A 27,609-nucleotide genomic window follows, 5' to 3' on the forward strand; every position below is an offset into this window, starting at 1 on the left:
GAGAAAACCCATTTTTATCATGTTTTAATGTGAGGTAAGAGACTCGTTATATTTTTTATGTTTCCTGGATGGACTGCAGCTGTTAGAAAACTGTAACATCTATACACATTGAGATCATCCTTTATTGGCTGTTTAATAAACAGTTGAGATCACACATAGGTATTGTGATAATAGGCTCATGCGACAGTTTTATACATGGTTGTTAGTTTGTTGTTAAATTAATACCTATCATTTTAGACAGCAAAACCCAGTTGACAGAAATTGCAGATTGTTTCTTGTTAAGATAAATATTTTTTAGAATGGTATAATATTTTTCACATTGAACTAAGTAGTATAACTCAGGGAAATTAACACTTTGTCATAATTTGCATCATCACTCACTGAATAGAGCATTTTAAACTATTGGTCTGTTGGTAGGTCTGAATATTTTTCACATTGAACTAAGTAGTATAACTCAGGGAAATTAACACTTTGTCATAATTTGCATCATCACTCACTGAATAGAGCAATTTAAACTATTGGTCTGTTGGGTGGTCTGAAAGTAACAAAGGTACAACTGTTGTGTTTTCCTAAATGTGCAACATTTCAAGAGTAAGCAGGGGGGGGGGATCAAACATACTAAGCCTGTGCATTGCAGTTGTTTATTTGTTGAAGCAATCAGGTGGCTGGCAGAGATGTTTTCTTCTTCTTCTTTGCTCTTAATACAGGAGCAGTCTTCAACTTAAAAGCAGTGCTGTAAAGAAATGTAAAACCGTGTCATTGGAAACCACATTATTAATGATGGTTTTTGTATGTAAGAAGGGGGAAAATGAAATCCCCTTCCCAAAAACATGGGTCATTATACCTTTATAAGTGACACAAAATATTAATAGAAAAATGTAAATATTTGTTAAAAGGGTCTATGTACTCTTTGTAGGAAAAAAAACCCACAATGTCCACAGATTTAAATTAAACTTACACAGTTTGAAGATATTGATGGAGGGAAGCTTTCCTGAAAATATTACTTGCAGGTTGTTTTGCTGAGGTGCTGTATATTTTTTTTAATGAGTAAATCAATGTCATGAAAATAATTTTGTCTCAGTGATCATGAGACGAAAATTATTTTAGCATGTACAAGCGTATTTTCATTACAGTGTTTTACTCATTACTCAAAAACTACAGCACCTCAGCAACTAATATTTAAAGGTACGTTTTCTTCTGTCATTATCTTCAAACGGTGTAAATTTAATGTAAATCTGTGAACATTGTGTTTTGTATTACAAAAAATACCAAAATCGTTTAAAAACACCAACGAAAGGTTTTCTTTTACCCTTAATTCCCCTTTTTGTATGTTTTCTTATTTGGTATTTTTATTTTTTTATTTTTTATTCAATACGATAAAGTTTGATCCAACACCAAGTTAATTTGATTATTTTCCCTAAAATACACTTACTGGCAAGTGGAACAGATGGGACTGTACGTACAGAAAACTGTAAAGAAAATAGAATTAAATCAAAGTGACATGTACTTCAGCAAAATTATTAACATAACAAACAGTCTAAAAGATATATAAAAATGTTTCTTTCACCTAAAGAAATTATGCACATAATAATGGGAGGTTTTGATTAGATGTTCAGTGTATGTTTAAAAATAAATAATAAATAATAATCATGATAATAATTTGTGTTTATACCACGGTTTTCACACCCGGTTTTTAATTCCTTAAACGATCATGCACTTGCAACAAACATGCACTTGTAAGTTAAATCAATCACTTTTTTTTGGGGGGGGGGGTTGAACAAAGAATTGACTAGAGTGAGATTCGAACCAACGACCTTGACAAAATAGGGACACCGCCAATATAGGGCTAGATAGCTCAGTTGGTAGAGCGCCGGCACGTTAATCCGGAGGTCGTTGGTTCAAAAATCATTTACAAATTTACCCAGTCAGTTTCCCTTGTGGTTTATATTGATATCTGAAACAAAAAGTCGCATCCCCTTAAGGTGATCCCCTAGCTGCCGCTTCCCAGGTTGTATCGTAATTTGGGTGTGATCCCTGGCTACACGGCAGTTAACAGTTGTATGGCTTCTGACTGGCACCCCCGAACAAAGATATTGACAAAATAGGGACACCGCCAATATAGGGCTAGATAGCTCAGTTGGTAGAGCGCCGGCACATTAATCCAGAGGTCGTTGGTTCGAATCCCACTCTAGTCAATTCTTTGTTCAACCCCCAAAAATCATTTACAAATTTACCCAGTCAGTTTCCCTTGTGGTTTATATTGATATCTGAAACAAAAAGTCGCATCCCCTTAAGGTGATCCCCTAGCTGCCGCTTCCCAGGTTGTATCGTAATTTGGGTGTGATCCCTGGCTACACGGCAGTTAACGGTTGTATGGCTTCTGACTGGCACCCCCGAACAAAGATATTGACAAAATAGGGACACCACCAATATAGTGCTAGATAGCTCAGTTGGTAGTGCGCCGGCACGTTAATCCGGAGGTCGTTGGTTCGAATCCCACTCTAGTCAATTCTTTGTTTAACCTCAAAAATCATTTACAAATTTACCCAGTCAGTTTCCCTTGTGGTTTATATTAAATCAATCACAACAACCATTTCCTCCCTCACAGGTAACCATTTACCCCTGGGTGGAGAGAAGCAAATATAGATTGGTGTCTTGCTCAGGGACACCAGTGTCACAGCGCACCAACATTTATGCAGCAGAGTGAATAAACACATACCTAGTTAATGAACCTAATGTAATTTAATACTCACTTGATAAGCAAACTGAACAGACATAACCAATATCTATGAGTGTACGATGGCAGAAGCAGGCAGCTCTGTAGTCCACATGAATAGATGGAGGTAATACAAGAGTTTCTCGAAGGCTTGGATCAGGCAGGAATACCCACTATAATCAAACAAATTACTCATTTTTAAAGACACTGGACACTATTCATAATTGTCAAAAAACAGTCTTCTCACTTGGCGTATCTCAACATATGCATAAAATAACAAACCTGTGAAAATTAGAGCTCGAATGGTCGTCGGAGTTGCAAGATATCAATGAAAAAAAAAAAAACCTTTGTCACACGAAGTTGTGTGCTTTGAGATGCTTGATTTAGAGACAACAAATTCTAAACTTGAGGTCTCAAAATCAAATTCATAGAAAATTACCTATTTCTCGATAACTGTGTCACTTCAGAGGGAGCTGTTTCTCACAATGTTTTATATTATAACACCCCTTACCAATATTCTACCTTTTCATTGGTTTAGAGCGCGTCACATGATATGTCTTAGTTTTACTAGACGGCAGGCGTGTGATAGTGCATCGGTTTGCCTATGATAGTGCATCGGTTTGCCGTGTGCTAGTCCAAAAAATATCCCACAGCGTGCAGTACCCAGACGTCCGTTGCGTGTCTGAGGATGATAAATTAATAGTCTGTAACCATTTCGGATTCCATGACACTACATGCAGCACAGTAAAAGTTTTCACAATCTGTACATTCCGGTCGTCCGTGGATTGTAGCAATCAGGTCTGTAACTTAATAGTACAGTATTTAGAAATGTTTGGGGTGTTATAAAATAAATATTGACTGCTTTTACTCGTGCAATAGTTAAAACTTTGACTCCCTCTGTGATCCCCGGAGCGTTTTATTTTCCCTCGGCTTCGCCTCGGGAAAACAGAATGCTTCGGGGATCACCTTCGCCTCGGGAAAATAGAACGCTTTGGGGATCACCTTGGGAGTCATAGTTTTAACCATAGCACTTGAAGCAGTCAATATTTGTATACTATCAACCTCTCCCCCATTACTTGTTACCAAGTAAGGTTTTATGATAATAATTATTTTGAGTAATGACCAACAAGTGACATATCAGATTTGAAACATCATTGCAGTTTTAGGACAACAAATAGTTTTGTAATAGCTTAAATTGAAGTAGTTATGACATGTATGATACTGGTTATAACCACTGAAGGACAATCAGAAACAGTACCCTTTGCTACCCCTCTACCCTCCCACCTCATCCACCCCACTGGTTATGCCACTGTACCCAAAACCACTGAAGGACAGTCAGAAACAGTGCCCTCTGCTACCCCTCTACCCTCACACCTCATCCACCCCACTGGTTATGCCACTGTACCCATAACCACTGAAGGACAATCAAAAACAGTACCCTTTGTTACCCCTCTACCCTCACACCACATCAACCCCACTGGTTATGCCACTGTACCCAATACCACTGAAGGACAGTCAGAAACAGTACCCTCTGCTACCCCTCTACCCTCACACCTCATCCACCCCACTGGTTATGCCTTTGTACCCATAACCACTGAAGGACCATAAGCAACAGTACCCTCTGCTACCCCTCTACCCTCACACCTCATCCACCCCACTGGTTATGCCATTGTACCCATAACCACTGAAAGACAATCAGAAACAGTACCCACTGCTACCCCTCTACTCTCACACCTCATCCACCCCACTGGTTATGCCACTGTACCCATAACCACTGAAAGACAATCAGAAACAGTACCCACTGCTACCCCTCTACCCTCACACCTCATCCACCCCACTGGTTATGCCACTGTACCCAATACCACTGAAAGACAATCAGAAACAGTGCCCTCTGCTACCCCTCTACCCTCACACCCCATCCACCCCACTGGTTATGCCACTGTACCCAATACCACTGAAAGACAATCAGAAACAGTACCCTCTGCTACCCCTCTACCCTCACACCACATCCACCCCACTGGTTATGCCACTGTACCCAATACCACTGAAGGACAATCAGAAATGGTATGCCACGTTACATGGGCTTAACAACTATCATCTTTTCTAAAGTCAATAAACTTTAGGTGTTTTGTTGAACAGCAAAAAGGGCAATAAATGTAGTGCTACAGTAAGAAAGTGTTTTTTCCCTTTAAATTGAACTCACCAGCAGATATTGCAGAAGACCATTAATCTGAGGTATCTGGAGGTATACACCATTGGTTATGTCACAGGCCTGAAAGAAGAATAAGGAAACAGTACTTCCAGTGAATAGAGCTCATTTTGTTCACTTAATCTGAGGTATCTGGAGGTATACACCATTGGTTATGTCACAGGCCTGAAAGAGGAATAAGGAAACAGTACTTCCAGTAAATATAGCTCATTTTGTTCCCTTAATCTCAGGTATCTGGAGGTATACACCATTAGTTATGTCACAGGCCTGAAATAGGAGTAAAGAAACAGTACTCGAGTAAATAGAGCTCATTTTGTTCCCTTAATCCGAGGTATCTGGAGGTATACACCATTGGTTATGTCACAGGCCTGAAATAGGAGTAAGGAAACAGTACTTCCAGTGACGAGAGCTCATTTTGTTTCCTTAATCTCAGGTATCTGGAGGTTTACACCATTGGTTATGTTACAGGCCTGAAAGAGGAGTAAGGAAACAGTACTCGAGTAAATAGAGCTCATTTTGTTTCCTTAATCCGCTATATTAGTGAGTTATCGATTTTTATACCTGTTAAAAAAGTGCTCATTTTGTTCCCTTAAATATAGCACATTGGTCTAAACCCATCAGAAAGGGATTGTATTCTATCGCCAGTTAATTTATCTCATTTTGTACCCTTAATCCACTGGGTTATTCAATGACAGCAATTTTTACCTGTTGTAATAAGCCCGAGTCCTTCTCCAAAATGCAGGCATCAACTGGAATGCTCTGAAACAAAAGAAGAGTGAAGGATGAGCAAAATGGTATATTTTCCACACAACAAATTACTAGGGAAATAACACCCCTGATTCAAATTATTGGAAGTATACAAATTCCACAAAGTTCATGCTAACCAAGGAATTACTAACTTTACTGTGGCTTGTTCTGCTACTTTCACAGTAAAGTTGTGCCCTTGTGAATTGATAGTTTATAAGTACATTTGTTGTTTCTGTGGTACATATAATCTGATGCCACAGTGATTTAAAATACAGCAGTAAGAGAATAAATGGGTTGGATAATAAAAAATATTGCATTTAAATTTCAGTTTTAACCTTTCCTCGTAGATCGAGTCATATGCTGGTAGCGTGACATCATTATTTAGCCTTTAGGTTAGGCTGTTTTTCTTACAAGTATATTCAAGTTAACTTTTACACTGTGTAGGATTGTGTTTAAGAATAATGACTTTATTCATTTCATGAAACAGTGTACAAATAAAACAAATAATCACTTTGAAACATTGAAAAATAAATGATGTAAAGTGGTACTTTCCTTATATCAGTGGAATAGTATAATAAATAGAATGTGAAAAGTAAGAATGTTGCAAGAAATGCAACAAGTTCAGAAACAGAGCCTTAATTAATTACTCACCTTTAAAATTGTATTTATACTTGAACAACAAATGTACCGCCATGTTAATTGGAAGTACCATGGAAACAATAAATAAGTAGAAACATAATTACCTGTTTCTGTGCGGTGAAGATAACATTCATTAGATTCATATACTGAGAAGCATTGTCATCGGCAGCTTTAATGACCTGCAGCAAATTGTGAACCCACATTAAAGCCATAATACACTTTCGGTAAACAGTAGTGTCCAAGTCCCACACTTCATGTATCACAACTTATGTATAAAATAACAAACCTGTGAAAATTAAGGCTCAATCGGTCATCGTAGTCGGGAGAAAATAACGGGAAACCCACTCTTATTTCGCACGTTTCGCCGTGTCATGACATGTGTTTAAAATAAATCCGTAATTCGCGCTGTCGAGAATTGATATTGTTTTAATGTTTTCTCAAAAAGTAAAGCATTTCATGGAACAATATTTCAAGAAAAGTCTTTCACCATTACCTTCTGTAAACCCTATACATTATTTGTAAATCTGTGACCTTTTTTTTGTTTGTTCTGTACCGAAAGTGTAATGGCTTTAATACAACCTTTAGTTTTACAAACTTTCTGTTACTTCAGAAGTACTGATGAACTGATTCCCTTATACTAACTGTATAATGTTAAACTACACACTAATTATACATTGATCTGAATATGTTGATGAACTGATTCCCTTATACTAACTGTATAATGTTAAACTACACACTAATTATACATTGATCTGAATATGTTGCATGATATATTTAAATGCTCTAAAACTACCAGCATACATAACAAGCTCTCTAGTACCTTTGTCTAGGTGTCCCTCCAAAGTATTCTCAATGTCTTATAAACTGTCTTATTGAAATGGGAATTGTTTCAGTGCTGAGGTACATGTACTTACCAATAGCCTTGAATTAATCTTCTGTCCAGCTAAAACATAAAACAGATTACAAATAAAATTGTTATAATCAATTCATCACAATTTCAATGAAAAACAAAGACCCAAAATAAAGAGAAAAAAAAAACACACACATACAATGTTGATTATCTCAGAAAATACCGAAACAATCTTGAAAACTAACAACAACAAGCAGTTCTAACATGTATCCCTAGTGCTTTATCACACCAGAAGGCATCTCTAACAACAACAAGCAGTTCTAACATGTATCCCTAGTGCTTTATCACACCAGAAGGCATCTCTAACAACAAGAAGCAGTTCTAACATGTATCCCTAGTGCTTTATCACACCAGAAGGCATCTCTAACAACAACAAGCAGTTCTAACATGTATCCCTAGTGCTTTATCACACCAGAAGGCATCTCTAAGTACTCTTTAGTTTTTTGTTCCAGATATGCAACTAAGTTTGAAATAACTATCAGATCTGTTAATCAACCTAGCACCATGTAACAATTTACATTAGATGCGAAGTGTAATTTGCAGCCAACCATACTAGAAAACACCAGGCAAACCCTGGGTTCTTGTATGTGCACTACACAACACACAGGACATACAGCTTTACTCCCACCCACAGAACGATGCGGTAACAATTCATTATTCTGCTTAAGGATGGAAGTGTCAAGACTTGGACTGGAACCCTCACTCTGCTGATGTATAAAGTTTTCCTATAACAGACTTGAGACAATCATCATTTTATAGAGCTAAGCTACTATACTTGAGCATACCTTGGCATGCTTAGCTACTATACTTCAGCCTACCTTGGCATGCTTAGCTTCTATACTTGAGCCTACCTTGGCATGCTTAGCGACTATACTTGAGCATACCTTGGCATGCTTAACTACTATACTTCAGCCTACCTTGGCATGCTTAGCTTCTATACTTGAGCCTACCTTGGCATGCTTAGCGACTATACTGGAGGCTACCTTGGCATGCTTAGCTACTATACTTCAGCCTACCTTGGCATGCTTAGGTTCTATACTTGAGCCTACCTTGGCATGCTTAGCTACTATACTTCAGCCTACCTTGGCATGCTTAGCTACTATACTTGAGCCTACCATGGCATGCTAAGCTACTATACTTGAGCCTACCTTGGCATGCTTAGCTACTATACTTGAGCCTACCTTGGCATGCTTAGCTACTATACTTGAGCCTACCTTGGCATGCTTAGCTTCTTTACTTGAGCCTACCTTGGCATGCTTAGCGACTATACTTGAGCCTACCTTGGCATGCTTAGCTACTATACTAGAGCCTACCTTGGCATGCTTAGCTACTATACTTGAGCCTACCATGGCATGCTAAGCTACTATACTTGAGCCTACCTTGGCATGCTTAGCTACTATACTGGAGGCTACCTTGGCATGCTTAGCTACTATACTTGAGCCTACCTTGGCATGCTTAGCTACTTTACTTGAGCCTACCTTGGCATGCTTAGCGACTATACTTAAGCCTAACTTGTCATGCTTAGCTACTATACTTGAGCCTACCTTGGCATGCTTAGCTACTATACTTGAGCCTACCTTGGCATGCTTAGCTACTTTACTTGAGCCTGCCTTGGCATGCTTAGCTACTATACTTGAGCCTACCTTGACATGCTGAGCTACTATACTTGAGCCCACATTGGCATGCTTAGCTACTATACTTGAGCCCACATTGGCATGCTTAGCTACTATACTTGAGCCTACCTTGGCGTGCTTTTTTAATTCTGTGGATATCATTTTATAGAGCTTAGCTACTATACTTGACTCTACCTTGCCATGCTTAGCTACTTTACTTGAGCCTACCTTGACATGTTGAGCTTTAATACTTGAGCCCACCTTGGCATGCTTAGCTACTATACTTGAGCCTGCACGCTTTTTGAAATCTGTGGATTTAATTTATAGAGCTTAGCTACTATACTTGAACCTACCTTGGCATGCTTGGCTACTATACTTGAGCCTACCTTGGCATGCTTAGCTACTTTACTTGAGCCTACCTTGGCATGCTTAGCGACTATACTTAAGCCTAACTTGTCATGCTTAGCGACTATACTTGAGCCTACCTTGGCATGCTTAGCTACTATACTTGAGCCTACCTTGGCATGCTTAGCTACTTTACTTGAGCCTGCCTTGGCATGCTTAGCTACTATACTTGAGCCTACCTTGACATGCTGAGCTACTATACTTGAGCCCACATTGGCATGCTTAGCTACTATACTTGAGCCTACCTTGGCGTGCTTTTTTAATTCTGTGGATATCATTTTATAGAGCTTAGCTACTATACTTGACTCTACCTTGCCATGCTTAGCTACTTTACTTGAGCCTACCTTGACATGTTGAGCTTTAATACTTGAGCCCACCTTGGCATGCTTAGCTACTATACTTGAGCCTGCACGCTTTTTGAAATCTGTGGATTTAATTTATAGAGCTTAGCTACTATACTTGAACCTACCTTGGCATGCTTGGCTACTATACTTGAGCCTACCTTGGCATGCTTATCTACTATACTTACGCCTACCTTGGCATGCTTATGTAGCTACTATACTTGAGCCTACCTTGGCATGCTTATCTACTATACTTAAGCCTACATCGGCATGCTTACATGTAGCTACTATACTTGAGCCTACCTTGGCATGCTTTTTGAACTCTGTGGATATCTGAGAAACATAAACAAGTCAAAGAACTTTTCATTGCAAGATAAGTCAATAGTAGAAAGAAAAACAATATTAACACTACATAATCATGCTCACTGATGACTATACTCTGTGTAACAGTACACATACCATAAAGCAAGATATAGAATACTTTGTAGAATCGTACTCGCTGATCAATATGCTCTGTGTAACAGTACACATACCATAAAGCAAGATATAGAATACTTTGTAGAATCGTACTCGCTGATCAATATGCTCTGTGTAACAGTACACATACCATATAGCAAGATGTAGAATACTTTGTAGAAACGTACACGCTGATCAATATACTCTGTGTAACAGTTCACATACCATAAAGCAAGATATAAAATACTTTGCAGAATCATACTCGCTGATCAATATGCTCTGTGTAACAGTACACATACCATAAAGCAAGATATAGAATACTTTGTACAATCGTACTCGCTGATCAATATGCTCTGTGTAACAGTACACATACCATATACATGTACCAAGATGTAGAATACTTTGCAGAATCGTACTCGCTGATCAATATACTTTGTGTAACAGTACACATACCATAAAGCAAGATATAGAATACATTGCAGAATCATACTGGCTGATCAATATACTCTGTGTAACAGTACACATTCCATATAGCAAGATATAGAATACTTTGCAGAATCATACTGGCTGATCAATTATACTCTGTGTAACAGTACACATACCATAAAGCAAGATATAGAATACTTTGTAGAATCATACTCGCTGATCAATATACTCTGTGTAACAGTACACATACCATAAAGCAAGATATAGAATACTTTGTAGAATCATACTGGCTGATCAATATACTCTGTGTAACAGTACACATACCATAAAGCAAGATATAGAATACTTCGCAGAATCATACTCGCTGATCAATTATACTCTGTGTAACAGTACACATACCATAAAGCAAGATATAGAATACTTTGTAGAATCATACTCGCTGATCAATATACTCTGTGTAACAGTAGGCCTACACATACCATAAAGCAAGATATAAAATACTTCGCAGAATCATACTCGCTGATCAATATGCTCTGTGTAACAGTTCACATACCATATAGCAAGATATAGAATACTTTGCAGAATCGTACTCGCTGATCAATATACTCTGTGTAACAGTACACATACCATAAAGCATAATAGAAAATACTTTGTAGAATCATACTCGCTGATCAATATGCTCTGTGTAACAGTACACATACCATAAAGCAAGATATAGAATACTTTGTAGAATCATACTCGCTGATCAATATACTCTGTGTAACACTACACATACCATATAGCAAGATGTAGAATCCTTTGTAGAATCATACTCGCTGATCAATATACTCTGTGTAACAGTTCAAGTACCATAATGCAAGATATAGAAAACATTGCAGAAACATACTGGCTGATCAATATGCTCTGTGTAACAGTACACATACCATATAGCAAGATATAGAATACTTTGCAGAATCGTACTCGCTGATCAATATACTCTGTGTAACAGTACACATACCATAAAGCATGATAGAAAATACTTTGTAGAATTGTACTCGCTGATCAATATGCTCTGTGTAACAGTTCACATACCATATAGCAAGATATAGAAAACATTGCAGAATCATACTCGCTGATCAATATATACTCTGTGTAACAGTAAGCAAGATATAGAATACTTTGCAGAATCGTACTCGCTGATCAATATACTCTGTGTAACAGTACACATACCATAATGCAAGATATAGAAAACATTGCAGAAACATACTGGCTGATCAATATGCTCTGTGTAACAGTACACATACCATATAGCAAGATATAGAATACTTTGCAGAATCGTACTCGCTGATCAATATACTCTGTGTAACAGTACACATACCATAAAGCATGATAGAAAATACTTTGTAGAATCGTACTCGCTGATCAATATACTCTGTGTAACAGTACACATACCATAAAGCATGATAGAAAATACTTTGTAGAATCGTACTCGCTGATCAATATACTCTGTGTAACAGTTCACATACCATAATGCAAGATATAGAAAACATTGCAGAATCATACTCGCTGATCAATATGCTCTGTGTAACAGTACACATACCATATAGCAAGATTTAGAATACTTTGCAGAATCGTACTTGCTGATCAATATACTCTGTGTAACAGTACACATACCATAAAGCAAGATATAGAATACTTTGCAGAATCGTACTCGCTGATCAATATGCTCTGTGTAACAGTACACATACCATAAAGCAAGATATAGAATACTTTGCAGAATCATACTCGCTAATCAATATACTCTGTGTAACAGTTCAAGTACCATAATGCAAGATATAGAATACTTTGCAGAATCATACTCGCTGATCAATATACTCTGTGTAACAGTTCACATACCTATAATAGATGTTAAATTTGCATCGGGGATAAAGAATATTAATTTTGGTTTTTACCCATACACCGATGTGTGTTAGCACTGTATACTCAGTAACATGCCCGTGATATTTTTTCACAGGACTCGGGAATGTACTGAGTATACAGTGTTAACACACATCGGTGTATGGGTAAAAACCAAAATTAATAGTTCACATACCATATAGCAAGATATAGAATACATTGCAGAATCATACTGGCTGATCAATATACTCTGTGTAACAGTACACATACCATAAAGCACGATATAGAATACTTCGCAGAATCATACTCGCTGATCAATTATACTCTGTGTAACAGTACACATACCATAAAGCAAGATATAGAATACTTTGTAGAATCGTACTCGCTGATCAATATGCTCTGTGTAACAGTTCACATACCAAATAGCAAGATATAGAATACTTTGTAGAATCGTACTCGCTGATCAATATATACTCTGTGTAACAGTAAGCAAGATATAAAATACTTTGCAGAATCGTACTCGCTGATCAATATGCTCTGTGTAACAGTTCACATACCAAATAGCAAGATATAGAATACTTTGTAGAATCGTACTCGCTGATCAATATATACTCTGTGTAACAGTAAGCAAGATATAGAATACTTTGCAGAATCATGCTCACTGATCAATATACTCTGTGTAACAGTACACATACCATATAGCAAGATATAGAATACTTTGCAGAAACATACTCGCTGATCAATATAATCTGTGTAACGTACACATACCAAAAAGCATGATAAAAAATACTTTGCAGAATCAAACTTGCTTATCAATATATACTCTGTGTAACACTACACATATAACAATAAGCGAAGCGAAGCCGAGGGCATAGCCATGGTTTTGACATCACCGAGGGCCTATAATCTTAACTGTGCCCTGATTATTAAGCAGTCAATATATCTTTTATATACCGAATAAAGATTCTTCTATTCAACAACACTGACTACGGTGAAAGGTTGGTTGCAAAATAAAGTTTTGCCGTGACACGAAACGCTAGTCGTACATTATACATATCATAGTTGCGTTATTTCCAGGGCAGGCATAGTCAATTGACTATACCCCGGACATAGTCACAATGACGTCATCTTGATAGAAAAAGGGGGCATAGCTATTTCCATGACTCCATATTTAACCAATCAGATCTCTCTTTTTTGAGGATTCTATACATGAGGTATATTAAGCATGATATAAAATATTTAAGACTGAAAGGATACAACAAAGTCCCATTGCAAGAGAACCAGCAAGCAATGTATCTGTATGCCCTACAGTAGGATCTGCAAAGAAATTATGAAAGAAAGATTGGTCCAAATAGTTATTATGCTTTCAATCTCGTTTCCATTGACAGTGGTGGGACATTTTTGCTAAGAATTCAAAAACGAAATTTAATGTAATATATGAAATTAACACCAGTGGCAGTTAGGCTAAAATTACAAGTAATTTTTTTAAACCATTTAAGTAATCAACTGCTTCGAAGCAAAGTGCAGCGAAACAGCTCTTGCTTTTGTAATAGTTTTTTGTTTTGATTTGTTTTTTTATTTGTCTGTTTGAGAGTTCTGGAAGTCATTCAAATAACACGTGTGCGTTCTAAGCAATGTTTACATTGTTCCCAATCAAGCATTAATTTTGTAATGAAACTTTAAGCAATGAAAAGCATTGGTGCAATAGTGTTCTTAAAAGAGGGATGTCATAATGACATCCTGTGACTTCTTCTTAAAGATTTATATTTTAACTATTTGAAAATGTTGATCAAATTAGCCACAAGAGACTATAGGACTCCGTTTGCAAGATTGGGAAGGGATTAATTAAGGGTTTATTTTATTCAGTGTGCGTAACCTCATGACCTCTACTTACAATTAGGGTCGAATCCAGAAGTCCCCTGGTAATTTAAAAGTGGCAAAAGTAATGAAGTTGCTTTTAGCGATATCAATGTACGACCAGGGTCTAAAAATAAAATATTCCAATGACGTCATAATTCACAAGAGCGCCCTCTAAGGTCAAAATGCACTTTGAGAAGATGTGAGATTTTTGTAATTGCTTCAAAATTGATACACTTGATGACCGTCAGACAGCCAACATATTGATGTTATTATGATGTCATCATTTGTGAGGTTATATTACCTTAAAGGTACAGTTTTGCAGGATATACACACATTATAAATCTGATCTCAAAAAGCATTATTTATTTATTAGTAACTTGATTATGTACACACTGTAAGACTTTCATATTCAGATAGTTTGAAAATTTTATCGGCCAAACAGCAATGAGTCTAGATTTGTGGTGCTAACAAAGGTCATCAAAGATGGTTTATTTTCATCAAACTTGGAAGAAACAAAACAATCTCAAACATTGGACTTCAGCTTACTTTCTACAATGAGCTTTCTTATTTCCTCTTGCACTGTGTCGTTGATATTAGCAAAGTGTTCATATTTCCCATCTCGCACTTCTCTTCCTCCATCATCTGCTTTAACATCAGCCTCTCTTCCAGGATAAAGAAAGCGACTAAGACAAAAAAGTAAGACAGGTCAGTAAGATTTGAAGGTTTGCACAATGGAGTACTTAAACATGGGTTGACACTAAAAACATCTCAGAAATCTATTCTTGGAAGATATGAGAGCAGGCCTAAAACTTTACACTAGAACACATGCCCGAGGACAGCAGTTTTAGTGTCGGCCTCAGTATTAACGCATAACTGGCGTGGGCCAGCAGAATTGTGTTTTTCTATTCAATCATAAAAGCACACTGTGTAATAATTCTTTAACAAATACAAGTTATATTCAAATGTTGAGTTTGAGTCCGATTGATATAAGCATTTGCTATAGAGTAATGAAGTATGTAAACAAGAACAAGATAAATCTTCTCTCATACTTTGTATGTCGTAGCGCTTGTTCAAATAAAAACAGTAAGCATGTTAAACTGTTCCTGTCTTGTTAAATAATGGGCCACTAAATATTTTAAGCAACAGGTCCTTTGGTCTTGTCGATCTTCTTTTCAAATTTGAGCCCTGGAGAGTTTGTAAAACTCGTTGTGAGAATGTGGGATTTCGATATAAATATAATAATAATAATAATAAAAATTTGGGGGGCTAATCATCCTTACTCGCAGCTAAGAGCTGAATTGCGAAGGACGCGGCTACATGTACAACGTGTTCGAGAAGCAGGCATGCAAAGGCGCCTTTGGCTGCCAGCCACATCAACCCATTATGACCACGGAGCACAGCCAAGATAGAAAGTGTTTGATTTTTCCCGAGGGAGGAAAACCGGATCTTCTGGAAAACCCTCGTGGCACAGCAGAGAACCAACGCACAACTCAACTCACATATGGCCCCGTCCGGGAATCGAACCGGGGTCACCTTGGTGAGAGGCGAGCGCTTTACGCACACGCCAACCATGCCACCCATGCAACCATTAAGACTTGTAATGCGCACATATGGGCAATTCCACAGTAACTCGTGCTACACTTTATCATGTCCTTTTTCATATTTCAGGCTCCAGTTATTAAACATATTTGATGTGAATCTTAATGTTTTGTATTTGGAAAGCCGACATCTAAGGCTAGATCCTCATAGTAATTTGACAAGTAAAAAATTCATTGTTGTATGCATGGGACCGCTCTGAATATCGGTAACTCGTGCTACGAGCAGAGGACATGCTAAAAAATTACTCATTCTTATTTTGATCGTGTCCTAAAACAAAAACCAATCAAGTCTAATTGATTATGATAAGTAACTACTATGTCCAAGTTTGGTATGGTATACATGTACCTTAGAAAGATGTGCTCTTCTTAATTTCCAGTGACATGCAAAAAACATGGTAACTCGTGCTACAGTAACTCGTGCTACAGTTTGTCCGGACATTAACGAAATACTATTGTTTCACAAAATATCAGCGTTTCTTAAACAGAATTCCTCAGCAACTTGTAAAATGATCAAATATAGCTTTTTTAAGTAAAAATAAACAATTTATAACACAAAAACAGTGCGTTTGTACAAAACGTACAAAATGTACATGTGACAGTGACATCACAAAGAAGTGTGAAATACATGTATCCATAGTTTGCATTTTTGATCAGTTGAATCATGGAGCAAGTGCTCCATGGTTGAATTTTAACTTGCAACAGCTGATTTTGGCATATGAAAGAAAAGTTCTTACAATATCAAGTAGCCTAAATCTATACAATAATCTTGTAAAGTTCGGACCACGGTTTTAACGTTCTTTCACACTTTTATTCTTTTGATTTTTCAGAATGTTTTAAATCATCCTTTCTTAGGCCACTTTCAGTAAAATGAGTATCCAGCTCTGTGAACAACAGCAACTCTGTACAGAAATTTTGCCCAATTTGCACAACTTCACCAGGATTTAATTGTCTCCTTCTTAAGGCTTCATATTCAACCACAATTGACAAACCATCGACCATCACAAATCTCAGTGTTTAGTTCTTCAGTAGTTTAGGAACTTCCTTTGTACTGATACAATCTTGGGGAACAACAGTGCCTATGCACTCTCCTTCTTTTCACACCCTCCCTCCTACCTACCCTGCCTAACCACCACCCCCCCCCCCCCCCCCAAAAAAACCCACTTAGTACATGGGTCTGTTCTTTTTGGTTGACCCCGCTCTTTCTATCAGGAGCTGCCAAGACACCTCATATTTCTTTTTTAAAGCATGCCTTTCAATGATTCTCACTCGACAAGATTCAAAAATGGCAAAAGCTATGAAGCTTTTTCCAATATTGTTATTTTTTTAGTGTATTCTGGTCCTATTTGTTGTCTTTGTATGCATTGGATACCATCAAACCAATTTTCTGTGATTTTGATGGCACACTGCTACATGTATGATTTCACTTTTCCCTCTATAAACAACCAAAAGGTTTTTTTCACATGCCTGCCACAGCCTACCATAGACCACAGGCTTTAATATTGCATTTATGCACATCATTATATGCAGAAGAGGGCTCACAGTTGTTGCCAAGTAATACTTGGTAAAACTAACTGAATCCTCCTGCTGGTTTAGGGTAAAGTGAATTGCGGTAACTCGTGCTACATCGGTAACTCGTGCTACAGTTTTTAACGGATCATTATTATGTGGTAGATAATGCTTGACAGTTCAATCTCTTATAAATACTTGAGGCACCAATGGTAAAAGATAGATATTTTAATTGGCATCAATTAAAGTGCCACCATTTTGTAGTAAAATAAAAAAAAATTATGTTTCGGTACCTCGCGCTACACTATATCTAAAGTATCTGAAGGTAAGCGATGAAATGAAAAATGGAGGGTAATGGTTAAAATTTGATGAGCATCTCTTGTACACCATAGTTCATGGATATAAAATGTAATGACTTTTATTGAAAACTGCTTATGCTGAAAACTTTGGGCCCATTTGAAAAAAATCTAAGTTTTTAAAGTTTTCCCACAGAAAAATACATTATCCAAACAAATCCTAAAAAAAATTTTGAAGTTGATCCGGGCATGTGTTTGGAATAATAAGAAAGTGTTAAGAAACATGTAGGCACAATTTGATTTTTTTGAGTCATGTCCACTTTGGCTTGGAAATGACCATTATACAGTCTGCTGGGTGTTCCTAGGTAGAATAAAGGCTCCCATAGCTGCTATTAATCTCTTTCTCTATTAAGAGTCAGCTCAGGTAAATAATTGACATAGTTGCTCACGGTCAAAAAATGATTTTTTTTTTATACTTTGTGTGTGGAAGGGCCTTGGGGTGCAAGTAAACAAAATTGCATTTTCAATTCTATATATAGCCCGTTGCCATGGTTACGGCTCATTTTGTTTTTTTGGCCATTTTATGCCGATTTTGGGGTCTGAAAAACTGGTTTTTAGCTCATATTTACAACTCCACCCCGCCAAAATGCAAAATTATTTCAAAAAACCTTTTATATCACTACAAAGTATCATCCTTGGCCTTCCTTGAGTAAAAAAAATTATTGCTTTAAATATCACCCTTGTGCTATTTTTGCATCATGCATTACAGTATGTTTTTAGAACTTGCAAAATCGACATTTTTACCCTATTTTTGGACCCGAAAATGTCAACTTGCCAGGGGTCTCAGAAAATGTTCCTTTCGGCTGTGATTAGGGCCAACATTGGTCTTTCCATATCTGGTGTCAAAAACTTGGGCAATTGTATCCTGTTGTGACAGTACTGCCTCAAAACTAGACATTTTTCGAAAAGACGTGAAAAATGCCTTTTTAAGGGTCTTTTCACATAATATCGACATACGTGTCCATGGTAAAAAAAAAAGGGAATATTTTTCTTATACTTTGTGGATGGTAGGGACTTGGGGTCCAAATAAACAGCATTTACATTTCAAATCATAATATAATACGTTGCCATGGTAACAGTTCATTTGTGTTTAGGCCACTTTAGGCCGATTTTGGGGTCTGAAACACTTTTTTTTTTAGTTAATATTTACAACTCCACCCCACCAAAAAACAGAAATATTTCATAAAACCCTTTACATCACTACAAAGTATAATCCTTGGCTTTACTTGAGACAACAAAATATTGCTATAAATTTTACCCTTGTGCTATTTTTAGAACGTGCATTAGAATATGTTTTTTTGAACTTGCAAAATCAACATTTTTACCATATTTTTTGCCCTCAAAATTTCATTTTTTCAGGGGTCTCAGAATATTTTCCTTTCGGTTTTGATCAGGGCCACAATTTTTCTTTTTATTTCTGGTAAGAAAAACTCGGGCAATTGTATCCTGATGTAACAGAACTGTCTCAAAAATAAACCCTTTTCCCCGAAAACATAGAGAAATGCATTTTGAAATATTTGCTTCATTTTGAATTTATAACATGAAGAAGTTAGAAATAATTCCATCAATCTGGCAGCTTTTCATAAGCACTCTGTAGGCTTAGTGCATTACCAAACATTGATCAGGACTTGTTGATGACCTAAATCTTAGAATTTGCCCCGCCCCGACTCGGCCCAATCATATTTCTTGACATTGCATAAAAAAAACAAAGTTTTGTGAACAGCGCCTCTTTTTTGAAAGTCACATTTTTTAATTCCCCTTGCACATAAAGAAAGTTTGTATTGTCTTAATTGTTTATTGGTTCTCAGAATATTTCCCTTTTGGTTGTGATTGGGCTATCATTATGGTTTGCATGTCTGCTGGGGAGAAACACTTTCGTTTATTGTATCCTGTTGTACTTCTGCCTCAAACATGGTAATTTTTCCAAAAACAATAAAAATGCATTTTGAAGTTATCCCTTAGTTTGAATTGATAAAAAACAAAAACGAGCATGCTTGTCAAAAAAAATATTGCACTGTTTCCATGCTCTTTAAGTAACATAAAAAGTTTATAACCATGCTTTGCCACTGAGAGTTCTTGTTTTGTCATGACTACTTTACCTAGTTGTACAGGTATGATTCACATTGCAAGAAGAGAAGTAGTGCGATGAGCATTCTTTACTATTCTTGTCTATACATGGCCTTATAACAGTCTTCTTGGTCCCCTGCCCGCTACCAAACTAAACATTTTCATCCCTATCAGAACAAAGAGGCTCTAAAAGTGAGCAAGTACTGTGTCCAAAGTATCTAAATGGCCATTCACCTGCTTTGGCCTTCTGTAAGTTCCCCCATCCATGGTGGGGTTCCTTTCAATTGTACTGTTGCAAACAATAAAAGAGTTGGTTTATTTAACGTGATAAACAATTCAGCAGGTAATGTTTGACAATGTTTTTTGTTGATCGTTCTCAGAGACATATATAATAATTATGAACTAGTAAGATAGTGAATGGAAAAAATAATCAAACTAGCCTGAATAAACTTTTGTCACTGCAAATGCATCTTACTTATTTATGTTGAGCAGGTGCAAGTATTTACAACTTCTTTCAATGTTGTTTCATTAAAGGAACACGTTGCCTTGGATCGGTCGAGTTGGTCTTTGAAAAGCATTTGTAAACTTTATTACAAAATGCATATGATTAGAAAGATATTTTAAAAGTAGAATATAATGATCCACACAAAATTAGTATCACTCAAAAACATCTTTCTAACCATGCATTTTATAACAAACGGTTACAAACGCATTTCAAAGACCAACTTGACCGATCCCAGGCAACGTGTTCCTTTTAAATGATCTCTTACGCTCATCTTGCAAATCGTTAGTATCATTGTTTTTAATAAGATCTTGGCAAACTTTTCCAACACTTTTAAGCGGGCTTTTTAATTTCCCACATTTGTGTTGGACATGATTGGATGCTCCAAACCATCTGCCTCAAGCACAGAAACTTGATTGTTTATGATCTCTATCTCTATGAAAAGTTTTACATTTGGTAGCAGGCAGGGACCAAGGAGAGTAGGCCCTGTATTAAAGACAACTTGTAAAGAATGCTCATCGCACTCTACTTGCAATGGGAATCATACCTGTACAATAGGTAAAGTAGCCAAATCAAGAACTCTCAGCGGCAAAGCATTGGTTATGGTTTGGTTGGATACCATTATGTTTAAATAAAAACTTCATTACCCAAAGGGCATGGAAACAGTGCCAGATTTTTAACAAGCATGCATTGTTTTTGGAAAAATTACTATACTTAAGGCATGATCAGTCACAACAAGATACAATAAACACAGTGTTTCTACCCAGAAGACATAAAAATACCAATAACAACCGAAAGGGAACACTTTCAAAAAAAGAGGCGCTATTCACAAAACATTGTTTTATGCAATGTCAAGAAATATGATTGGGGCTGGGCCGGGCAAATTCTAAAATTAAGGTCATCAACAGTTCCTGATCAATGTTGGGTAATCCACTAAGCCGAAAGAGTGCTTAGGAAAAGCTGCAAGATTGATAGAATTATTACTTTTTAATGTTATAAATTCAATATGAAGTAAAAACAATTCAAAATGCATTGTTCTACTTGGGGGAAAAAGTCTATTTTGGAGACAGTACTGTTAACATCAGGATATACTTGCCCAAGTTTTTCTTACCAGAAATAAAAAGACAAATTTTGGCCCTGATCAAACCCGAAAGGAAAATATTCTGAGACCCCTGAAAAAATGAAATTTTGAGGGCAAAAAATATGGTAAAAATGTTGATTTTGCAAGTTCAAAAAAACATATTCTAATGCACGTTCTAAAAATAGCACAAGGGTAAAATTTATAGCAATATTTTTTGTCTCAAGTAAAGCCAAGGATGATACTTTGTAGTGATGTAAAAGGTTTTATGAAATATTTTTGTTTTTTTGGTGGGGTGGAGTTGTAAATATTAACTAAAAAAAAAAGTTGTTCAGACCCCAAAATCGGCCTAAAGTGGCCTAAACCTGTAAACACAAATGAACTGTTACCATGGCAAGGTGTTATATTATGATTTGAAATGTAAATGCTGTTTATTTGGACCCCAAGTCCCTACCATCCACAAAGTATAAGAAAAATATTCCTTTTTTTTTTACCATGGACACGTATGTCGATATTATGTGAAAAGACCCTTAAAAAGGCATTTTTCACGTTTTTTGGAAAAAAAGTCTAGTTTTGAGGCAGTACTGTCACAACAGGATACAGTTGCCCAAGTTTTTGACACCAGATATGGAAAGACCAATGTTGGCCCTAATCACAGCCGAAAGGAAAATTTTCTGAGACCCCTGGCAAATTGACATTTTTGGGTCCAAAAATAGGGTAAAAATGTCGATTTTGCAAGTTCCAAAAACATACTGTAATGCATGATGCAAAAATAGCACAAGGGTGATATTTAAAGCAATAATTTTTTTTCTCAAGGAAGGCCAAGGATGATACTTTGTAGTGATATAAAAGGTTTTTTGAAACAGTTTTGCATTTTGGCGGGGTGGAGTTGTAAATATGAGCTAAAAACCAGTTTTTCAGACCCCAAAATCGGCCTAAAATGGCCAAAAAACAAAATGAGCCGTAACCATGGCAACGGGCTATATATAGAATTGAAAATGCAATTTTGTTTACTTGCACCCCAAGGCCCTTCCACCCACAAAGTATAAAAAAAATTCATTTTTTGACCGTGAGCAACTATGTCAATTATTTACCTGAACTGACGCTTAATAGCTTATGACATAGTGAAATGGGAATATTCTAGTAATACTGATCAAACTTGTTCCAACGGCTACAAGGCTGTAGTGTAAGATAGATAGAAAAAATGATTTATTTATCGTTAAAAATACTCAAAAAGAAATCACAAAAGAAGGTTGAATTGTGTCAAATTTTACAATAAATCAATAACAAAAAATCATTTGAAAATTACAACATACACAAAGCAATTTATGAAATAGACTTAAAAATGCACTTTAAACATATCATTTGTCAAAAAGGAGAAAAAAAGGGGAATGATACATTAAGGGTGATCAAAGGAAAGGCAGGACAAGATTGGGAGTAAAAAGCCAAGAAGCAATTAAAAAGAAATTCTGGATGTGAAGTAACTTAATGTGAAGGCAAGTCATTAAAAACACAACCATGAAAACTTGAATATTGCATATTACCCTGCTGTTAAATCTCAAAGATCATAAAAGATGGTGCTAAGCAACTGTTTATAATAGAAAAACACAGCATACATGTATTTGAGCATCATACCTCTCATTTGTGTGACTTGCTATAACAGCAACTTTGTTGTTTTGATTCATCATTACATGAGAGTTGATAAAAGCCAGTACATGATCCATACACTCAAACAATGTCAGCTGCAAACAAACATAGAGAAACAGCTAAGAGAATTAACAAATATACAAAACCTTGATAAACAGGGCTTTATTACTTCATAAGCCAAGGATACAGACACAGGGACTTGTCAAGACTAACTAACTAGTACCTGGGTAAGACGTGGGGAAGCCATTTGGCAGACTAGAAAAGAGTAAGAATAAGAACTGAGTTTTGCACAATTAAGCATTGCAATGGTGGAATCCCAAACTGGTCAGTATTTTACAATCTTGAGTTATTTTGAAATAAATTTAAAGTCACCTGCAAGTGGTATTTTGTCAAAATAAAGCTTTTGTCACTAAAATATGTGTTTTGATGAGTGGAATATGAATAAACAATTAACTAAGGTTTAAAAAAAATTAGTTTCCATGGTAATTACAAACTTGAAAATAGGCCCGACCCGAGAGGGCACTGTTAGTGATGTCAATCGAGGCGCGATGAATCGCATGCAGTGCCAACACAAGATAGTGACGCTTGGCACAAGATTTTGTTCACATTAGGCAAGTACTCTTTTAGGTTCATTACGTCTTTCAGATACCTTCTTCGACTTCCCACTAGCTGGAAAAATTGTTGGGATGGTGTCATGTTTTAGAAAAGAACTTTTCTCTTTATGTCAAAATGTGTAGTGTATTCCAGATTCTCGAAGCACGTTGGCTCGGAGTGCTTGCTGCACAGCGCTAGAAAAGACATCGGACCGGACCACTTAATTTGCAAACCGACCCCATCTGTATTTGTTTTGCTGCATCCAGCAGCAATACACCTGGTCGACATTGCCGGAAAAATGCAAGACAAAATCTTTTTTGAAACGTACAAACTCACGACTTGGACTTGAATGTACTTGCACGTACGAGTGTTCGATGTTCGAACTAGGCAAAGTCTGCCTCGATTGACGTCACAAAAGGGGTAGGCGGAGTCACCCCCACACAACTTTATTAAAAATTTTAAACATATAAATCGTTGAAAACAATTACTCAAAACATTATTTTATTGTTCAGAAACATATACTCTAATGTTTGAAGAAGAACAAAATTATATTTCCAGGTGACTTTAATAACAGCTAACTCTACACTTCAATTGACTTTATACTGGGCAAAATTAAATCAAATCATAGGCTATGCCACGTAGTTTTCAACAATAATAATCTTCAACAATAATTGGATAGTATAAGTTAACCCCATGTACACACTTCATCGACTCAATACTGGGAAACAAAGGCTCTGCCATGTACATGTCGTGTCTGACACTACATGTACTTACCCCTTTATCATTTGCACCATTTTGAAGTCCCCACCACACTGGGTTAACATCAACCACCACCACCACAAGACTACATTCCATGTCTAAAGAAAGTCAACAATTGGAAATATTTTATACACAAAGCTTGTAGAATCAAACTCGAATAAAAGTTATTTAATTATAAATACTTAGTAAACTTGCGGGTACAACCATGTATTAAATTTTTTTTCTGGGGGACTGAGAGTGATGGCTTTGATTCTGAAAAGAGCCGGTTTGATCTCACTGTTTTGAACAGCATAATCTGTACTACTCTGCTCATCTTCTCCTGAAGAGGAGCAGAGTATAGGCTACTGCTCTTTTCAGAGCCAACACTCCCACAATAACGATATGCATACTGTTTCTCAAATGAATTGCCAAATTAGTTTTTTTAACAGAAAGTTTATCATCAATTGAACAAATCGCAAGTGAGATTCCATGCACAACGTCACGCCAGAGGTGTTTATCCCTCTTTAGTAAGAGTAACTTGTATTGTAATTGTTTATGTGCACTAAATAATGATTCTGAGACAGTGATGTGAAAATTCACTAAGAATTAGTTTTATTAACATTATAATAAGATATTTTGACAAACATTACAAAACACAGTAGCCTTGCGAAACTATTTTCATTCTTCCATAGTCACAGTAACTTCTATCATGGAGGTGCTTCTATCTTGAAACTAGTTTTAAAATGCTCCTCACACACAATGAGCCTTTATTTATAATTTCTAGAAATAGGTCACTGTTACTTCTAAAAACTACATGTTTACATGTAAGGCTCCCCTAGCGCCTTATAGGGGTCTTACATTTAGTGGTAAATAGTATTGTCCAAAGGCCCACACTTCGTGTATCACAATTTTATAAAAATAACAAACCAACCTGTGAAAATTTAGTCTCAATATGTCATCGGAGTCAGGAGAAAGTAATGGGAAAACCCATCCTTGTTTCCGCACGTTTCGCCGTGTCATGACATGTATTCAAAATAAATCAGTTATTCTCGATATCAAGTGATAACTGTTTAAATGTTTTCTCAAAAAGTAAAGCTATTCATGGAATAATATTACAAGGGAAGTCTTTCACCATTCCCTTCTGTAAACCCTGTACTGTGAGTTATTTGTATAAAATCTGTAGACTTTTAATTTTTGCTCTGTTCACAGAGTGTCCAATGGCTTTAAAGCTATCTGTTTTCAAAACTGTTGTTGATAGGTGAACATTTTACGGTCAGTTTCCTCGTAACACAACCAAACTTTCTCCTCACAATGCTTGCATTGCCTTTTTGTTGAGTTTTAATCAATGAATAACATCTTCCTATACAGTTCCTCTTAGAAGTTCGGAGACTTCTGAGGAATGTCATACTACTCGGTACTTACTTTTGTTTTTCTGTCGCATTGCACGTTTTTGACTTCTAAATAAATATGATCATCGCTTTATGTTTTGGTAACCAGCGCTGCACTGTACCTGCAGGTACCACTACGGTGGATCGACGAACTGCCGAGCCCCGACGAGTCAGACTTAACCATTCTGTGAAAGGTTTTTATTCTCAGCATGATGAAGCCTGACAAAAGCATGGACCAAAGCAAAGAGTAGTATTAAATGTTCTTTTTATTAACTAACTTAATATAAAGCCATTCATTAGCACCAATGTACATTCAACAGGAGCTCATCGACATCACCTTGAAATCACTCTCTGAAATAACTAACCATCTCAGGAGTTCGCACGACCATGCGTTGTTGTCTCACCCATCAAGAAAATCAAGGGCTATGCTAATAATGACAACTGTCTGACTGTGACTGTGTGTGAGTGATGAGATCGGAAGAGAGCCATTAAAGGAACACGTTGCCTTGGATCGAACGAGTTGGTCTATGAAAAGCATTTGAAACCATTTGTCATGGAATGCATATGGTTAGAAAGATGTTTTAAATGTAGAATATAATGATCCACACAAGTATCACTCAAAATTGCACAATTTTCATTTTACGTCTCGAACTAACACGGTCGGCCATTTATGGGAGTCAAATTTTTGACCCCTATAAATGGTCGACCGTGTTTGGCGACAAGGTAAAACGAAAACCACGCAATTTCGAGGCATATTTGTGTAGATCATTGTATTCTACTTTTACAACATCTTTCTAACCATACCGACTTTATAACAAACGGTTACATAGACCTTTTCAAAGACCAACTCGACCGATCCAAGGCAACGTGTTCCTTTAAGTTAACAACTCAACAAGGTGGGTTAGGGCTAGCCCACCTTGTTGAGCTGTTAATGGCTCTGCTTTTACTATCGGTCTCATCACTGTCGCTGTAATGTTGACAGTGATGAGACCGATGTTAAAAGCGGAGCCATTATTAACAGCTCAACAAGGTGGGCTAGGGCTAGGTAATAATTAGCCCACCTTGTTGAGCTGTAATGGCTCCGCTTTTAACATTGGTCTCATCACTGTCACCATTACAGCCCACCTTCGATACATGTCTTAAACGCTAAGTTTTCAAAGACGCAAAATGCGAGGTAGTTTGATTGCAAATTTCTCCCATTTAAAAAAGTCCTATACTACTCCAACATAGTACATACCTCATTTTATTCCTTACATCTGTGGAATTACTATAACACATAACACTAACAGGGGGTACTAAATGATGACTTTGTCCAGATGTGATTGATTTGAAAATTGGTCCAAAAAAACGTGTACAAAAATTACATTTAACGTGACTATTCTCGGGCGCCGCCATCTTTTTAAGGTTGGCTAGCTAGGGCTACCCTGACAAGGTAATGGAGCATTTGTGTATGCTGCTCCAATGGAACAATCTCCCTCCTTGTTGTATGTGACAGTCTTCTTCACCTATTAAATGTATTTGAATCAAGGTTAAAGGCCCAGTTTTTATTTTGTTTCGACAAAGCTCGCCCGGTGTTCAAAGTTGGCGCCCGAGCTATCTTGCGCAAATTGTAAACATAATGTTGGGCAACACAGTTTGCGCTGTAAACAAATGACACACCGCGCGAATTGTAAAACTCTGCCATTTTATAAGATTGCGCCCATTATCAATATCATTCTCCCGATTTTGATCGAGGTCCTAAAATAATAATACTCTGCTAAAAGCATAATGAAGACACCCTAAAGAGTAAGGAAAATTTACCTCAGTTAATCCTGGGTTTCTAATCAAAAGTATCTCATCCAATAACCCTTGGTTCTCCAGCCATTGAACAAACGTCAACCGTGTTTTAGAACCTAGCCTATCTCCTTTTCCGTCTACCGTACTACCCCACACTTGCCG

At 36.9% G+C, this 27,609-nt stretch overlaps 1 protein-coding gene and 1 non-coding gene across 3 annotated transcripts; one reads left to right on the top strand and one right to left on the bottom strand.

Annotated features, from left to right (window-relative positions):
* Window positions 1–61: 61 nt before the first annotated feature.
* On the bottom strand, window positions 62–27,609 carry LOC117290669 (general transcription factor IIH subunit 3-like). 2 transcript variants are annotated; one of them, XM_033772189.1, is made up of 13 exons: window positions 27,472–27,609; window positions 24,320–24,402; window positions 22,940–23,046; window positions 14,744–14,880; window positions 13,595–13,654; window positions 9,884–9,913; window positions 7,226–7,254; window positions 6,416–6,490; window positions 5,631–5,684; window positions 4,920–4,988; window positions 2,754–2,889; window positions 1,433–1,469; window positions 62–733 (listed from the first exon to the last, which is right to left on the bottom strand). In XM_033772189.1, the coding sequence occupies exons 2-13, from the start codon at window positions 24,398–24,400 to the stop codon at window positions 658–660; spliced, it is 891 nt and encodes a 296-aa protein (XP_033628080.1). In that variant the 5' UTR covers window positions 24,401–24,402; window positions 27,472–27,609; the 3' UTR covers window positions 62–657. The 2 variants fall into 2 exon arrangements, with proteins under 2 accessions (XP_033628080.1, XP_033628081.1); XM_033772190.1 differs by lacking the exons at window positions 9,884–9,913; window positions 13,595–13,654.
* On the top strand, window positions 2,123–2,195 carry Trnan-auu. Its single transcript has one exon. It is a non-coding gene; the product is annotated as a tRNA-Asn (tRNA).

The sequence above is a fragment of the Asterias rubens genome, chromosome 5 (assembly GCF_902459465.1).
Source record: "Asterias rubens chromosome 5, eAstRub1.3, whole genome shotgun sequence".
Classification (NCBI taxonomy): domain Eukaryota; kingdom Metazoa; phylum Echinodermata; class Asteroidea; order Forcipulatida; family Asteriidae; genus Asterias; species Asterias rubens.

Bases quoted from the DNA above. Each gene is read 5' to 3' on its own strand.
- LOC117290669 (XM_033772189.1), bottom strand. From the start codon at position 24,400: ATGGAATGTAGTCTTGTGGTGGTGGTGGTTGATGTTAACCCAGTGTGG. The intron at 7,255-9,883 runs GTAGGCTCAAGT...TTTATGTTTTAG, and splicing joins AGTTCAAAAAGCATGCCAAG to CTGGACAGAAGATTAATTCA. The intron at 4,989-5,630 runs GTAAAAATTGCT...TTCTTCTTTCAG, and splicing joins ACTCGGGCTTATTACAACAG to GCCTGTGACATAACCAATGG.